The sequence below is a fragment of the Piliocolobus tephrosceles genome, chromosome X (genome assembly GCF_002776525.5).
Source record: "Piliocolobus tephrosceles isolate RC106 chromosome X, ASM277652v3, whole genome shotgun sequence".
NCBI classification, from domain to species: domain Eukaryota; kingdom Metazoa; phylum Chordata; class Mammalia; order Primates; family Cercopithecidae; genus Piliocolobus; species Piliocolobus tephrosceles.
This window is the reverse complement of record NC_045455.1, coordinates 21,039,705-21,058,331: the sequence shown is the minus strand read 5'-3', so window position 1 is coordinate 21,058,331 and position 18,627 is coordinate 21,039,705. Positions and strand designations below refer to the sequence as shown.

The window sequence follows — 18,627 nt, the reverse complement described above, 5'->3', positions numbered from 1 at the left end:
GTCTGAACATTAGGACAGAATTTAAATCAGCCATTCGATGAGCTCATCTTCCACCAAGATTACATTGAAAACTTGGCCATTGGAGAAGAATATGAAAATGGTTGTTAACCATAAATTGCAAGCAGAGAGGAAACAACCAAACAAGTTGGCCATGTGCAGTATTCAATCCACTCCAGATAATTTGGAAAGGGACAGTGGTGGGGGAATTTCTCAGGAATGACTGTACAAAGACAAATGGGGATGAGAGGAAGAAGAAGACCAATGCTTACACTATGCTGCATAGTCCGCCACACAGTCCTCTGGGAAGCAAGAGGAAAACAAATTTAAAGGAAAAAGAGAAAGAGATTATTCTATACATAATAGCACAGCACAGGCACAGAGTTTAGCTTTGTAGGTTGGCATTCCACCCACCCCCATCCCAAATTCCCTCAGAAAGACCAGTAGGATATTTGAGAAATCCATATCCACAGTACAGTGTTGAATACTTACTGGAGATTTACGGGTCTAAATCATCACCAACTTGTTAACTTCCAAACCTGGCTTTTATTATTTTTTTTTAACTTACTTTTATAAAACATATTCCTCTAAGATACACCATGCACAGTCCATTTTTACTGCAATGAATCAGCTAGAATAAAGTAACTGACACTCCCTGTCCAAGTGCGTCTGTGAGCTGTAGAACATGTTGTGCTCTAATTTTCTGAGCTGTACAACTAATTGCGTTTTACAGAGGCTAATTTGAAATACCTTTTGATGCTCAGATCTTAAAAATCGAGCTATTTTGTGCTGATTTATTTTTATACTTCACATTTCCAGTGAATTGGAACCACCTTTTAAAAAATTATAGTTTCACATCAAATGATGTAAGAGAATTTGCAGAGTATACATTTAAGAATAAAGGAACAGGACCAGTCTCTTCCTGAGTGCAAACAATAATCTCTGGCCTGTTTGACTGAAAGTCATTAATAGTCAGCTGGGATAGAGGGGCTTCTAAGGGGAGTTTGTTGGTGACAAGAAAGCAACATGATGGTAGGATGACTCTGTTAACTGAATTACCGCAGCTGATAACATTAGTATCCTCAACAAATCATGGCCGTTGGCATTAGGGACTGCGACAGTCTTAGATGAGTTGGCTTTCCGTCAGCAGCTGAATTTATAAAAATACATTCACTCATTCTTGGATAACAAAAACCACTTTAGGGTAGCATGTCTGAAAGCTTCTGGCTACCTCAACTGCTTCTTATGCCTACATAACTTTAGAGGAGCACATGGAAATGTTCCCTAGTGATACAAAAGATTTTATAAGTTCCTTATAAATATAACAAGATGTTAAATGATGGAACTGGTGCATTTTTAAAGACAGAGTTTTGATTTCAATTATTTCATATAAGGTTTAGCAGCAGTTTACTCAGTTTGGGGATGTTAGTTTTATTTTTAAAACAAACCCCATAATTACCAGTTCACATTAAAAATTAGCTTTAGAATAACTGATATAAGAACATGTACCAACAGATCCCAAAGTTATTCCCACAGGTACTAATTTAAATGGCACTAAGAAGTAACTCTCCAAGTGCTTTATAGTCATTTTCATTTTGGCAAAACGGGTGGGGTGATTGGAGTAGGGTTTTGATATTGTCCTTTGAAGCATTTTTCTGCTGAAACACTTCAAGAAATGAAGGGAAATCTTTTCCAATTATCCTCCTTTTCTCAGACACATGCTTCTTATAAATATTCAGGAAACATCTTTTCTGGGAAAAATTGAAACAGGAGTAGGTAATATGAGCCTTGTTTATAAACAGCCTAAATAGGCTGTAATGGATGACAGACCCATCTGGATAGTTTCGCAGTGCATCCTTCTTGAAGATGAGCATGTTTGACTGTTGTACTGCGGTCTGCCAAGGATAACTGCCCCGACTTTCCACTGTTCAGAGCTATATTGGAACCCCCAAAGGAAGAAGGCCTCAGGGGAGCCAAGGGCTGCGAGACTCTGTTATTAGCTTTGGACCTAACTCGTGTCTCTCAAGAATAACCTTGGTATAGCTCCATTTGATGTGGAAACAGCGCCTTGTTCTCAGGAGCTGAGCAAAGTGGGCTTATGGCTGACTGTGCTTTACACATCACTAATTCTTACCATTTGGGAAGGGATCAGAATTTAATTTAATAAAAAAAAAATAAAACTGCAATTTTCACTTACAGAGCCTGAAGCCACACCTCTGAGGAAGTAAATGCTACATGCTGTCTGAGAACGTTTTGGAAAACAATTGGCTTATTGATTTACTTAGGCACGGAGTCTGGTCCTTGGCTTTTACTTGTGATTGTACATTTAACCATTACCAATCATTTTCAGAAAAAGGTTGATAAAATATATTTTTAAGGGGTGCAAAAGGTAGAAGATTTTCATTCTGTTTGCTACTTGTCTATACTCTCAAGACCCTTATATCTAGAGCATTTTGAACATTACCAACAAAGTTCCTTTATAAAAGGTTAAAATCTCAATTTTCACGTCCATCAGATTTTAAACACCAGAGAAAATTCTCCAAGTGTTGAAGCTTTACTTAGTTTATGCTAAGCTGCAAAAATATTGTCTTTAGAAACATATTTTTCTTGCTCTACTTCCCCTGTTTAAGGGTGTGTGTTTATTTCTCCTGGGGATGAGGGAAAACTGTTTCTATGTTTCAAAGGGAAAAAATTAGTTGCCATACATATCATTACATTGTTCAAATTCAGTGCAATTTTAACTAAGTGCGTAATGTACCCCAGTTCTTTTAAAACTTTTTATTTTATTTTATTGTGGTAAGGACACTCAACATGACATCTACCCTCTTCACAGTTTTTTTTAAAGTGAACAATACACTATTGTTCGCTGCAGCCACAGAGTTGTACCTCGGATCTTTAGAACTTATTCATCTCACATTGTACTCCTGTTCTTAAATTAGATTTTACAAAAATTCAGAGAAGACTGAATTGTCCCAATAACTAAATTAGAGCCAAAGAAAATAGGAAAAAAGGGACCAAACCCATACTCACCATTTGTCCTCTGGTTAGAAAGATCTTAATATACAATGCAATTTTGTAAAGTAAAATTTAAACAACATAATCTAATGAAAACCATCATTTCTTTACAGCAGTTTGACTAGTTATTTGGTGGAATTTAATTGGTTGTTTAAAAGAAAAATGGTGACTATTTTTAAACTTTTCTTGAAACTGCAACAGAAAATAGATGTAAGCCGCTAAGCGTGTTGGCTCATGCCTGTAATCCCAGCACTTTGGGAGGCTGAGGCAGGTGGATTGCTTGAGACCAAGAGTTCGAGACCAGCCTGGACAACATGGCAAAACCATGCCTCTACAAAAAAATAAAAAGTCGGGCATGGTGGTGCATGTCTGTCATCTCAGCTACTCAGGAGGCTAAGGTTGGAGGACCACTTGAGCCCAGCAGGTCAAGTTTGCAGTGAGCCGTGATCATGCCACTGCACTCCAGCCTGGGCAACAGAGTGAGACCCTGTCTCAAGGGAAAAAAAAGAATAGATATAAGCAAGGTAAAGTAGAAGGCTGCAGCAACTACAAATATCTACACTAGAGAGAAGGCTTTATTTGCTAACAAATGGCAATAAATTTATAACAAAATATAACGGTTAGTTACCCCTTTATTTTGATGCTTCATAGATAGGCCTTTAGGTTGTAAGCACATTTGATTTTTATAGAGAGAAATGCTGAGATATACTTACTTTGAGGCCAAATTCAACAAATTTAATCTTATGAGTTCCACACTATGGAAGGATATTAACTAAAATCATAAAGTAATTTATAACAGTGACTAATAAAAGTATTTTCATAACTGGCAGTCTTTGAGATCTGAGTTTATATGATACAGTCAGATGTGGTTCAAGTGCTTTATGACATTAAGGATTTTATCTGTTAATTTTACATCAAGATAATTGGCAAAGCAACATTAACAGCACTAACAATTGCAGGTATATAAAGTGTTTATAGTACTATAAATGGAAGAAATTGAATTAAAAATAATCAGGCAGTATTTCTTTAAAATTATGAGCTTTTATTTTTTATAGCAAAATGTGGCCTTTAAAACACATTTAAAAATTGTATTTACTATGCTTATGGTTGTATTTTCCAAGTATTATAAACTGCTTTGATGATGGATATCACTGAGTCCCCTGACACACAGCTAAAAAAAACAGCTCAAAGAGTGACTAATTCTAAGGCATTCTAACTTTTTAAAGACACATAAAAAAGAAAAAAAAATAATAGTAACATTGATTTAGGGTTTCCGGGCAAGGTCTTTCAAACAGAAAACTTTGCAAATAAGAAGTCATAATAAAATTGCATTATATCATAATTTAATAAATAACCATTTTCAGAAAAGAACTGAAGCAGATGAGTAAGAAATCTGCTACTGCAATTATAGCTCTGGAAGAACTGGCAACTTAGTTTTCAAATTAATATTTCATGAGAAATAAGAAGTTGAAAATTTGGTCACTGCACACATGTGTTAATAGTTTCTTAATGGATTAATAGATTTCTTAAATAATCCAATACATGACTCAAAAGAAAGATCCCATTACTTTTCAATATTCGAATTAAGAACAGAAGCAGATATAAGAATGAGATGACTCTTATAACAAACTTTTTCAGAATCTCCTAGGAGTTTCAAAGAATGACCTTGGTAAAACAAAGCATCCACCATTGTTATCAGTTTGAGAATACTCACCAGCCGGTCCAAGCTTGTGCCTGCAGCGGTTGTCGGTCTTTCCTCAGGATTGTAGGGCCTGAAACGTGTATTAAAATTTTCAGGAGCTGAGCGGGCAGATCTGAGAGCTGGAGCAGGTTTGGGCTGACCACATCCCTGAAAGACCTGGAAGAACCATTGAAAAGTAAAGAAAGTTATACAGTGAATTTTCTCCTAAATTCATGAGGCAGAAATGTGCAATGCAACGGTGTCTACATTTCTCATGAAACTTTTACCTCCAATACACTCTAATTTTGAAATGTAAACAAGTATAACCACTAATATAACAGAAAGAATTACCCAGATAGTGATCAACTGTATTCCCTGACTCATAGTTTCAGCATACACAGTAAATTTTTATTGGTAGATCCATATTTGCAAATTTGCTTACGCACTAAAATTTATTTGAAACCCCAAAATGAATACTCGCAGTACTCTCATGGACATAGAGACACAGTGCCAAAAAATTTGCATCATGTTCCTAGCTGAGGTTGGAGAAGACACTCTCCTTATTTCAGCTCTCAGATTGGAAACAAGTGTTCTCTTTGTGGTCTAGTAAGTACAATGTTTTTCACATTTTTCTGCTTTTTCTTGTTGATTTTAAGGTTTAAAATGGTCCCAAGCATTGGGCTGAACTGCTGTCAAGCGTTCCTAACCATAAGATGTGTAATGTGTCTTATGGCAAAAATATGTATGTTAGATAAACTTCCTTCAAGCCTGAGTGATAGTGCTATGAGTTCAATGTTAATGAATCATCTATATATTAAATAAGGTGTCTTTTCACAGAAACACACATAACACAAGTTTACGTATTGATTGATTGATGAAACTGTTGTGGCCAGTGGCTTGCAGGAACCTAACTCTGTATTTCTCATTGCCGCAATGGTTCAGTATTTGCTAAGTCAATGTTTGCAGTGACTTTATAGAACACAACTACAATAAAGAGAATCAACTGTACTAAAAATAGGGATTGCAATAGTTACTCCACAGAATGACTTCAGGATTAAGTGAATTGTGTCTCACTTTTACATACTTGAATGTGGCATTCTATAAACATCCATTTGGGATTCCTGTTATCATGACAAATATATTTCATTGTATAGAATATAAAGCCAAATAATTTCAGTGACTCCCCTTTGAGTTACGAAAATCTCCACTGGAAGAATTCTTTAAAAACACTCTCTTGAGCAGTGGTATAGAAATAGGACAAGCAAATGTGGATGAAATCCATATAATGACAGCTTCCTCTAATTTTGTTGTTGACAGCTGTTCATGTCACAATTAAGATTGCAATGGGAAATCAAACATTTTATTGTAATGATCTTAGGGACTGAGCTGCCGCTTCTTTTCCACAGTGATTTCACTCAGGGTGGTGTGGAATTCATCTTCCTTTGCTGTTTTTAGAAGCTTTACATTCTGTGCTGGTTATCAAGAGATAATACCTTTACTAGAATTACAGGAAATGCAGTAACATTTTCATGAAACTTTGATGAAGTTTAACTTTATTCTATTTCTTCCATTTCTCCATAGCAGATGATTCTTCTGGATGCTTTTCCTTTAGTAAACTTTTTGGGGTTATTTACATGAGCTGATCTTAACGTGCGTGTAGTATATTTGCAATGCATTCGTTCCAGTTTTGTTATTTCATTCTGCGTTAACTCTAAAATAAGCATTTTTCATCATGCATATTATGTGATTCCACTGAAGTACGCAGAGAGCTCTTGAGTGCCATTCACAATGACAAATTCCGTCTTGAGACACAATTCGTTTTGTTTTACCACTACAGCTAATTTTTCTTTTGTTGCATTCAGAAGTTCTCCTTCAACTCAGCCTTTTGCAGAGCGCCGGTACTTTGTCTTGGCATTCCTCTAGATTGGTCTTAACACATTATTGATTCTTCTTCTCTCACACAATTTCTGAAGCTGATGGTGTAAACCGGTGTGATAAAGATAGTGGGCCCTTTTCTCCCTAGTGCCTTCCCCCTGGCAAGGTCGGTGCTGATGGAGGGCATTAACATTTGCAAAGCTCCAGGGATCTGTTGAGTGTGCTATTCTGGATTGCTTTGGAAGTGACAGCTGACTTTTAAAAAATGTAAAGCCTAAGGCGAAACAATACTAATGGCCTTGCTGACAGTTCATGAAGCCAGGTACTGAAAGAGTTAACGGACCTTTTTAATTCACCCTTTGGGAAAAATCTGGCTCACTGGGTTAAGTTAAATCAAAGAAACACGAATGCCCTGAAAGAATATTAGTGTTCTAGGGAGATATTTCATCATAATGGAAAAACTTTACGTTTGCTAGACTTTTTTTTTTTTTTTTGGAGGGTGTTAATTATTACAGAACATAGGTTAGTTAATATAGCCTAGTAGTTTCCGTTATTTAGGTCAGGTTTGGATATTGAAGATAGCTTCCATGCAGAAATCACGGGGTCTGTGACCAAACCTGCGGAAAACACTGACTGGTAATTACTTTCGAAACACCACCTGGCCACATAATCAGGTGGAGACCTACCTGACAGTCTGTCACAACAACCTCACATCTTGGAAGCCCCTAAACAAGAGATCCTATCATACACTTAGAAAAACAGAAGTGCCATAAAAGAAACCCTTTAGTGTGGAAGTGAGAGGCATGACTAGCTGGACTTCCTCTGCCGACTAAGAATCCCTAAGCCTAGCTGGGAAAGTGACCGCATCCACCTTTAAACACCAGGCTTGCAACTTAGCTCACACTCAACCAATCAGGTAGTAAAGAGAGCTTAAAATGCTAATTAGGCAAAACCAGGAGGTAAAGCAATATAATTGGAGGTAAAGAAATAGCCAATCATCTATCACCTGAATATAAATTCAGGCATTCCAGCTGGCAACAGGCTACCCTCTTTGGGTCCCCTCCCGTTGTATGGCAGCTCTGTTTTCACTCTATTAAATCTTGCAACTGCACACTCCTCTGGTACCTGTTAGGGCTCCAGCTGAGCTTTCCCTCCCCGTCCACCACTGCTGTCTGCCGCTGTTGCAGACCCGCGGCTGACTTCCATCCCTCCGCATCCTGCAGCGTGTCCGCTGTGCTCCTGATCCAGCCAGGTGCCCACTGCTGTTCCCGACCTACTAAAGGCTTGCCATTGTTCCTGCACGGCAAAGTGCCCGGCTTCGTCCTAACTGAGCTAAACACTAGTAGCTGGGTTCCACCCTTCTCTTCTGTGATCCCCGGCTACTAATAGAGCTGTAACACTCACTGCATGGCCCTGTTTGGACGAACCGAGGCAAGATGGTGCCCTTCAGGGTTCTTCCTCACCACCAACTCTTCCGGGGCCTGCGAAAATGCAGCCTGCGCAGGGAAGGTGCAGACCAACTGGGCATGCGCCAGGTGACGTCAATCCGAAGAGACCAAGATTTACCTGGTGGCACCTGTGGAACGCCCCCTCCCGCCCCCACACGCCCGTGCCCCGCCTATTGCCCTCCCACTCCTAGAAAAGCCGCTCTTGGCCAATGAGCCACTCGGCCTTCTCACAGTCCCACTCCTGTCGGGATGTGGGGACTGTGGGAACTCCGTGGGAGAGCCCCACCGGGGACTCTGCCGGCCTTCTTTGCCGGAGGCCAACAGACTTCTCCCCCACACCTTAAGTGACCAAAAATAAACTTGCAGTTTTGCTCCTACCCATGCCTGGTCGCTGGTTCTTTTGTGCCCGCTCGGCTGGTCTTAGAAAAACAAATCAGGCCCAAGATTCCATTCCTTGGAATCCGTGAGGCGAAGACTCCCAGTCCGCGAAGGAGAGGCTCCAGCCATCTTGGGAGCTCTGGGAACAAGGAGCCCTGGTTACGGAAGTTCCCAGCCTAGGGATCAGGAGCTATTTTTCAGAATTTTACAAAACCTAATGAGAACTGTTTACAAAGGAGTACTTTGCAGTTGTTTTTGCTTAGAAATGATAAAAAAAACCTTTGTATTAGTCTCATACTGAGAGTACACCTTAAACCACATATATCTATCATATAACTGAGATGACTTACAAAGTAAAAATTAACAATTTGATGTTTAATACATGTGCTATAGTCTGAATATCTGTGTCCTCCAAGAATTCGGAAGTTGAAATCTAATCACAGATGTGATAGAATTAGGAGGTAGGTCCTTTGGGAGGTGCTTAGGCTCTACCCTCAAGAATAGAATTAGTGCCATTATTAAAAAACAACAACAAAGGATCCAGACAGCGCCCCCTTGTCTCATGTCAGGACACAGTAGGAAGGTGCCATCATCTATAAAACACCATGCAGGTCCTCACCAGACATCAAATCTGCTGAAGTCTTGATCTTAGACTTCCCAGCCTCCAGACATGTGACAAATAAATTTCTGTTTTTTATGAGCCACCCAGTTCATGGCATTTTGTTATAGCAGCCTGAGCAGACTAGGACAGCAAGCCATCTGTTAGCCTGAAAAAAGTATTTTTAAAATATGAGGGTCATGGGGTGGGTGACAAAGGAAACTTTTAGGCAGAAAATTTGGACTGTCTCAGTTTTCTGAGTTTAGCAGCAGTATAGTTAGGCACAGTTTTGTGGCTCATGAGGGCCATGGCTAGGTTAGTATAAAAGAGCAGTGAGCCTTTTCCTCAGTGGCTTTGGTATTCCAACATTTTACATTTTGAATAAGGGAAAAAACAAGTGAGAAATAATCATGTCATGGAAAGGGCCGTAGGTTCAATGAAAGTCAGAAGATCAATTGGTTATGGCTACAGATGGCGATTTGGATCATCAGCTTAAAGATGGGTACTTAAAGCCCTGAAGCTGATTGCATTTACCAAGGACAAGTATATACAGGTGGGCAGATGGATGGGGCTGAGGACAGCCTGTCGCCATGCCAACATTTACAGGTCCTCTCTTAGCCTCAGTTTCCTCCTCTGTCAAATGGGAATAACAATATTATTTACCACACAGACACACTATGATGATACAGTACAATATGTAAGGCAGAAAAACAGAACCACGTGTCTGGAAAAGTACATGCCTGATAATTGGTTAATTTTATCATGCCATAATCTGTATGTCCCAGAAGTTTTGCTTTCTACATAAAATTTGAAGAAAAAATGTCTGGGCTGATGTTTCTTTTTCTTTTTCTTTTTTTTTTATTTTTTAAAAATTTTTTTCTTTTTTTTTTTTTTTTTTTTTAGAGACTGGGTCTCACTCTGTTGCCCAGACTGGAGAGCAATGGCACAAACACCACACACTGCAGCCTCAACCTCCTGGGCCCAGTCTATCCTCCTGCCTCAGCCTCCCGAGTAGCTGGGACCACAGGTGCATGCCAAGCACACCCTGCTAGTGGATGTCTCTTAAATGTTTTCCACAAAATATTATTTTCAGGGGCAAACAGTGGTTACATAAGTCATAGATTGCACCTATCAAAGTTAAATTAGGTACCCTCACAAGGGTTTCATCATGCTAACACGTGGTCAGACTCAATGAAAGAGAGAATGACATTGGTAGTGTTTCCCAAAACTATTTCACCATGCTTTCCTCCTGGGGTTCTCGTAAGACTGGTGTTCCACAGAACTCACCCTGAGATATATTGTGAAGGTGGTTGTAACCTGCCAAGGAGCGACGTGATTCAGATAGAACTGCATTTACTTAGAGGTATTTGTGAAGCTGTTCCACCCTCCTCTGCTTTTAATTCCAGAGAAGAATGCTATTTTAAGACACTAAAGGGCTTCTTTTTACAACAGAACAGAAGTTTTTAGAGGTTATCGCTTCAGGATAAGCCAACTTATTGTGGTACAAATCATTTGGTCTACCCCTTTAAGAAATAGAATCGGTATTATCACCTCCTGACCCCTGCCTGCTTCTCTCCAAGGGATGTTGAAAGCGATAATTAGATAATTCGGGAAAGTATTTGGAAGCCTCAATGTAGACAGATGCTACAAATGTACAAAGGAATTCTCCTTCCACCTCGCTGACTTGCAAAACCTGTGGATTTTAGGAAGATATCTGGCTCATGAATCCTCCCTCTTAAGAGGATTACTAAGATAATGTCTCAGAAGTCTGCTGGCATTCTGAGATTAAAGAAGCTGACGTTAGGATAGGAAGGGCTGAAAGGAGAGACTTTATAATTCTGGAGGGATGGGGAGGAGATGGAGGTGTGGTGATAAAAGGTTTAAGTGCTGTGTCTTAGATTTCTAAATAAAAGTATTTTTCCTTTAAAAACAGTAGGGCATCTTAACATATTTCTCTTAAAATAAACTAAGGTGCCACTCTCTCCGAGGCACATGTAGCTTTATACTTTTATCTCTTTGTCTTCTTTATCTTCTTCATTGTCTTTTGCAGCTTGATTATACATTAAAAAAAAGTCATTACTGGCAACTTGAGAAGCAGTGGCTGCAGGTAAATCCTGTCTCAGCTCCTGTGTTTTTTAAAAATTCTGTCTTCTCACTTTCTACTCAGCAGGTTTCTATAATGGAGGAATGGTGCTGCTATTCTCATATAGGCAAATATTGAAATTTGCAAACAGAACTCTAATCTTTTGTATTAAATCCAGGTAACAGTTAATGTTACCTAGATTTAATTAGATTTGATGTTTTAAGGGTAAGTGATGTTTTATTTACCTATGAGATTCTAATTTATATTACAGTGTCGGTGAATGAACTATTAGATTACTACTTGGGAAATTCAAATCTATTCCATTTGTATTCAAGGAACTAGAAGCTATCATATCTTCATTAGTCTGGATACCATATATTTGTCCAAGTGCAGCCATTATTTTCACAAGAAATGGCTGTGGAGTAACCAGTAGGTGTTACCAGTGCATTCTGGTGGCTATAACAAAATGCTTTACACTAGGTAATTTACAAACAACAGAAATTTATTTCTTACAATTAGATAGGCTGTGAAGTCCAAGATCAAGGTGCCAACAGATTTGGTGTCTGGTGAGGGCCCTCTGCTTTGTAGATGGCACCTTCTTGCTGTGTCTGCACCTGGCAGAAGGGCAAAAAGGACTAACAGGCTCCTGCAGGCCTCTTCTGAAGGGGCACTAATCCAACTCATGAGGGCTTCACCCAGATGTCCTAATCACCTCTCAAAGCCTCCACCTCCAAATACCATCACCTTAGGGGTTAGGATTTCAGTATATGAAATTTGGAGAAACACACACATTCAGAACATTGTAAAAGGTCACAAACACAAGTCTAAAAGTTTGGAATGTTAATATTAATCTTTCTCCTAATACTTGTGTGACCTTGGGGTAACAATGTTCTCCCCAATTCTCAAAGTTGTTGGGAAGATAGAATGATACAATGCATAGAAGAATACACTGAAAACATGAGGTAAAAGGTGCCTTATTTTAACTAAGTAATCTGTAATTAAATAGAATAATAATGGGTAATAAATCAAATCTAAGGATTACACAGAATTACACATATATAATTTAAGCTCTATGATGAATAGGCTTTCATACATTTTGTTCATTACTGTATCCCAGTATCTTAGGAGTTCCCAGCACATGATATGTGTTTGAAAAAAATTGTGAATGAAAGATTATGAAGAAATAAAATTTTTAGTCATAATCTTCCCCTTTTGGAAACATTTATTGAAGGCAATTAGCATGTAGATTTCTGTAATGAGAAAGAAAAGATAGGAAAGGAAAGACAATGAACACTTATCAAGTGTCTATGATAGGACAGACACTTCACTGTGCTATGTATTTTATATGCTGTGTGTTTCATATAGATCTCAAATGATCAATTACCTCTTCAAAATCAAGGTTGAACATTTCTTCCTCAGACTGAAGGAATGAATCACATATCCATGTAAAATAAATTATTTGATATTTCCTTTACTGCATTTACTGGGCTGAATTAAAGCAAAGCCAAATGGACATCTTTGTTTAAAGTGATAACTGGGTTAAATTAAAGCAAAGCCAAATGGACAACTTTGTTTAAAGTGATAACAAGACCCAAAATACTGTTTCTTGATCACTTGACAATAGCTACTCAGGGAGCTTGATAAGCCAGTTAGGAGGACCTTGCACACAAAATAGTTAGATTGGCTTCCTGACTGGCCCGTGGGAGAGCTGTCAGAGCCATGGGTACTGGAGACAGCTGGGCTCAGAGCTCAGGCAATGGCCATTGCTTACGGCAAAGTGGCAGACAACCTGGGCTCTTCACAGAGCCGCCCTTCCTGGTATCACCAATCTGTCAAAATGATAAACAGCGGCACCTGTACATTGCAGCAGTTGTATCCTATCCTTGTCAACGATGGTCTAGGTTAAGCACAGAGCTAGGGCGTTTCTCAAAGTGGGAGTGCTGACTGAAATGTGTGTGCCTGGGAGCATTCACATATCATTAGGAAGCAAATCAGAATTAGTTGCAATATTTTAAAAAACATTTCATTAAAAGTAGTAGCAAAAAGAGCTACATTATACCATTATGTAAGATAACTGGTACCTTAGAAATTCATTTCACACACTTTGAGGGGGTTTCTAACAGCATTCATCTAATGGCCTCAAAAGTGTTTTCCTGAATATAAACTTAAAACATCTTGATGATGACTTTTTCTTTAGATATGAAATTATTATACTCACTATAAAAGCATTTTAAATGTCAGTTTTTTTTTAGAAAAAAATTACTGTGGTAAATTTCTTTATGGGTTACTAGCAAACAGTTATTCATCCTTAGATCTTAGAATAATCTCTTTTCTAGTCATCTTTTTTCTACCCTTTCCTCTCATTTTGCTTTTCTCTTTTTTCTTTGCTCCCTGATTCATGCTTTTCTTTCCTTAAAGATTGATTATAATGGTCCCCAGGCCAAGTTCTCTGGCAAACTCTGTGTCCCTGGATGGGTTCAGCACTCTGTTAGCAGAATTTTGGGTTCTACTGAACCAAGTCAAGCCATCAGTTTTAGTTTTGTCCACTTTTCATTGGCCTCAATTTTAAAAAGTCAGCTACTGTATCAGTTTTAAGGTTTAAAAAATTTACTCCTGATGCTCACACAGCTTGGTTGCAGAATATCTGTCCGAGGTATTGTATATTTCTTAAAATCTTTTCTACAATAAAAGAAATTCTTTTCATTTGCATTGCATGAGAAGACATTTTTCCCTGAAGGATTTGCATTTCTCAGGCAGCAAAACACCTTGATATTTCCTCCCAAATGGTGAGGAAGGAGGAGTTACAAGGAACTTCACAAGGCAAATTTTTGAGTGTGGAGAGGAAAAAAGCCCTAATCCTCTTGGCCTGACTAAATGATTGTTATTTCATATGCCCTTTGCTTGTAAGGTTTAAAGCAGTTCTGTAAGATCACTTTGCAGAATATAAGTAAACATGTAATTTACATCAGACGGGCTCTACCATTCCTTCCACCCATGATTCAACAAACATTTGTTGAGTGTCACAAACATAAGGGCTGGGGATATGCCAGTTGGACATGTCACTACTCTCAAGAGGGTCTGGACAAGAAATCAGGCAATTATTATAGAATGTAACAAGTGTGATGGAACACCCGCAGGGGCAACTCACCCAGGCTGGAGCATCTGAGAAATCTTCCTAGAAAAGCAGTGGTATGCTGGACCTGGATCTTACTGGCCCATGAAACTACATGTTAAATTTTTAGGAATTTCATAAGTCAGTAGCAACTGTGTTTAATACTATGTTTATTATTAATTGATAATGTTTATTATTAATAATGTGCTTAACAAACACATTGATTATCAAAAGTTGAGTTGTATAAACTTAGTTATATAAATTATATTAATAACAAAGGTAGTAATTATACTAAAAGCTCATTACTTTTTAATTAATTCACTATTATCTATGCTCTTGAGGTTAATCGTGTCAGTCATATCTGTAAGGTGGAAATTTTACATCAGGGTGTGCTACTCTGTGTTCAGTGACATCATGTGGGTAGTCTGAAATCCGCAGGAGGGAGTAATTACACCAAAGAAATGGGGAAACACTACAAATGAGCATGTTTCCCCAACAGATGTGGCTCCTTCACATGTTTAAATGTAGGCTGGCTGAGGCAATGACTCGATCAGAACCAAACCAGATTGCATATCACCACATAGAAGGAAAGTGCTAAGAGCTGGGATAAGGAGGTATATTTATGAGACTGGGCAGAGGTCACTGAAATTTCTCTAACACAATAAATACTTCACTGCCCACAAGAAGCACAGTTCCATGGCAGGTGCTCTTCTCTTAAGTAGGAAGAAGTTGGAAGGAGACTTTTTTCCAGGAGACCAGGAGAGCACCTTCTCTTGTTCCTAAGAATACACACTGAGTGTTAAAGCTGAATTGTATTTCCATCATTTATTCTTGAGTAGGCTACATTAAATGTAATCTTCTCAGCTTTTGGCCCTGAAGTTACAGTGAAAGCAAATCTTCAGATAAATCTCTAAAGATTAGATATAAAGGAGTTTTACTTTATCATCAAAAGGCGAACATTTTTGTTTTATCCCTTTTACATGCAAGGAAAGTTAAAACTAGTTTGCTCTGGATGCATATCACATAAATGCATCATAACCATTTTTTCAAACCTTCATTTTTCTTTATAAGAAAAGGTGTGCTTCCCTCCTCCCTCTGCCCTGTATCTAGCATCTGAAAAATCTGACCCTGTTATCCAGCAATATTACAAGTAGGAATAGAACAAACCCCAATTTTCTGTGTGCTAGGTGATGAAGACATCAAAGAATAAACAGTGTTTCCAGATCACTGTTTCTCGGTCGAGTGCTGTAAGTGCGAACTGATAGGCAGAATACAAACAGAATTTCAAAAGAGAAGATACTGTGAATCTAGAAATCATTGAGAACATGCTCTTTTCCTTTAAAAAACAAAACTAAAGATGTAGAAATAGAATATAAAGCTTTATAAATACTATGGCCATTCACTTTTTTCTCAGAAATCAGGCAGAGGGGAGCAAACCACCTGTCAATGGAGCAGACCAATTTTTCCCTCAATGTAAGAATAATGTGGAAATTATTATTACATGGAAATTCCTCTAAAGCTCTTTGCTATGGAGGCGTTGGTGTGGCCAACAGCACAAACTAGAGTTGGATTGCTGACACAGTCTCCAGCACCACTCCTTCCCTTGACCCTGCTTTCTCACAAAAGCCTTGTTCATAGACATTTATTTAGAGATCCATCTCCCTTTCTAAATGATTCCCTCCATCAAAAATAACACCATACATCAGTGGGTTTAAATGCAGGGGTGTGCATTGCAAGTCTGATCTTCTGATCTTAGATGCTAAAAACAACCACACAGAGTATCATAGGTGAGACAAGACCAATGAGTCAATGCTCTTTAGAATTTAGGTACCATAGATGTTTTTAATAATAACAATGAAAATGCTTAGCCTTTAGGAGTGGTTTTGATTTGACTTATTCCATGCTAAATATTTTACATGGATTATATCATTGTGCTCTCAAACAACGTTATGAATAGGTACTATAGTCATTCTCATTTTTAATGTGAGTTAATTTAGACAGATAAAAAATTTGCTCCAAATCGCACAACACAGAACAACTAGATCCCATGTCAGTCTCATGTCAAAATCTGACCTGGTAACTGCTATGCTATTCTAAAGAATACTAGACTAACTTCAAGTACATTTTAAGGTATTTTCTATTCTTTATCGCTGGAAGTCTCTCTGGCATTATATTTTCATGTTCTAAATTCAACTCAGCACAATGTACTGTTTCTTCCATGTGTAAAACAATGTGTTAGGAAGACTCTTTGCGGAATGTTAGAATGAATAAGATGTAACTCTTGTCCTCAAATAATTTATAATCCTGGGAAGGAGAAAGTAAGTATAAAAATAACCATAACAAAAGGAATAATATGCTCACTGCCTTACAACAGATATGCTAACACAGGAGCTCAAAGGAAAAAAAAAAATAAATGCTACTGGAATAAAAATATATTTATTTGAACTAAATTCTAAACTAATCCTGATATCTGAAAGAAGATATTCTCTCCATCTGAAATTTCCAAGGTATTATTTATCCCTGAACATTTTGAAAGGAAAAAGATCTAGAGAAAAAGAAAGATATGGATGCGGGAAAAAGAAATCTGTAATAATCAGCAACGTGATCATGTTCATAAAACTATAAACTATTAGAGCGGGCAGGGGACATTAAATTAACCCCTCCTTTTACAGATGAGGAAACTAAGCCCCAATAGCTGGAGACAGAAGTTATTACATTCTCTGTTCTGTTCTCTTAAGGTTTTTTTTTTTTTTTTTCCATCTTCATTTGTGCTGTAGATTGGGAAAAACTGTCTAGAGAAAATTAAGTACCTGAAGGCTGTCCTGCTCATCTTTAATGGGTTCTACCCTCGTCGGTAGTAAGAGTTAATTGAATGGATGGTTTCAACTGGAATGTAATAAGTCTTCCTTCTTAATTTAGATTATCTCTGACAAACCAATCTTTTCCTAGATTAGGTTTGAAATTATTCCGAATATAGTTAAATGATATATAGTGAGATCAGTTTCATCTTCCCTGATAGGATAGGAAGAAAGTTATCAACACATCTGAAATTCAAAGGCAGAGATTCAGGTTTTTTCTCCCTTCCCTTGGGGAATTTCCACAAATCTACAAAGTTCTGAACTGTTGGGTAACTGTGCTGGTGGAAGACGGTGGAATAATGAAGGCTCTTCCGTGCCTTTAACGAAGATTGAAATTGGTGAATGTAGTAAGCTTGGTTGGGGCTTGAAGCACTGACAACTACATTTCCTATCAATAGGTTCCCTATAGTATGCTGTGGGCAACAATCCTCCCTTAGATGGCTGGATCCTCAAAGGCTGAAGTCTATCTGGTGCTGGTGGGAGGGTAATTACTGACGAAACAGCATGGCATGCTGGGAAAGTCCTTCTCTTTGAATCTGACAGACCCGGGCTGCAATCTCCGTTCTGCCACTTGTTTGTTACATGACCTCAGGCTTACTCGCCACTTGTTTGTTACATGACCTCAGGCTTACTACTTAATCTCTCTAGACTTAACATTTCTTACCTGTATAACAAAGAAATGAATGTTCTTTACAGGAGTGCCGTGAGGAGTTGAAATAAATACAGAAGGCATCTAGAAAGACCAAGATGTCACCAGAGGAAGGACTCTGTCTTGTCCTCTGTATCAGTCCATTTTCATACTGCTATCAAGAACTGCCCAAGACTGGGTAATTTATAAAGAAAAGAGGTTTAATTGACTCACAGTTCCCCATGGCTGGGGAGGCCTCAGGAAACTTAAAATCATGACAGAAGGAGAAGCAGGTGTATCTTATATGGCGGTGGGTGAGACAGAGTGTGTGAAGGAGGAACTGTCAAACACTTATGTAACCATTGGATCTTGGGAAAACTCGCTCACTATTATGAGAACAGCATGGGGAAAACTGCCCTCATGATCCAATCACCTCCTGCCAGTTCCCTCCCTTGGCATGTGGGGGTTATGGGGATTACCATTCAGAGATGACATTTGGGTGGGGACACAGAGCCAGACCACAGCATTCTGTATTGTATTCCTTGTGCCTGGTACTTGGCAGAGTGTTCGTTGAAAGGATACAGCAGGTGTTCAACCAATGGTAACCATGGTTGTCACTGTTACTAGGAGATTCTGTCCCCAAAAGGAAATTGGGAATGTTTTAATATGCTCTTGCCCCTGGTCTTTAACAATGTATATGTACATATAATATTGTACAAAAGGTATACAAATGGAGTTTGAAATAAGTATCATGTTATTACCAAAAGATTCTACCTTGGTTATACAACTGGACATAGCCAATGTATTTTTTGGAAATAATCTCAATGTGCTTCATCCCTAATAGCTTCCTTGTGGGATAAAAAGGAGAGAAAATGGATCTGACAGTCCCTATAAAAACAGATCAGAGACAAGACTGGAACATGAACATACGTGGTGAGAATAAATCTTTCTTTT

The 18,627-nt window shown here is 38.4% G+C and overlaps 1 protein-coding gene across 1 annotated transcript in view; it reads right to left on the bottom strand.

Moving 5' to 3' along the window:
• The window catches only part of LOC113219610 (glypican-6), a gene marked incomplete at its 5' end in the record, with an annotated part of 584,830 nt that overhangs the window by 91,214 nt on the left and 474,989 nt on the right, over positions 1–18,627 (bottom strand). Inside the window, one exon of the mRNA XM_026446588.2 lies at positions 4,727–4,870. Within this exon, the coding sequence (XP_026302373.2) occupies positions 4,727–4,870 (144 nt within the window). The remainder of the gene's footprint in view (positions 1–4,726; positions 4,871–18,627) is intronic.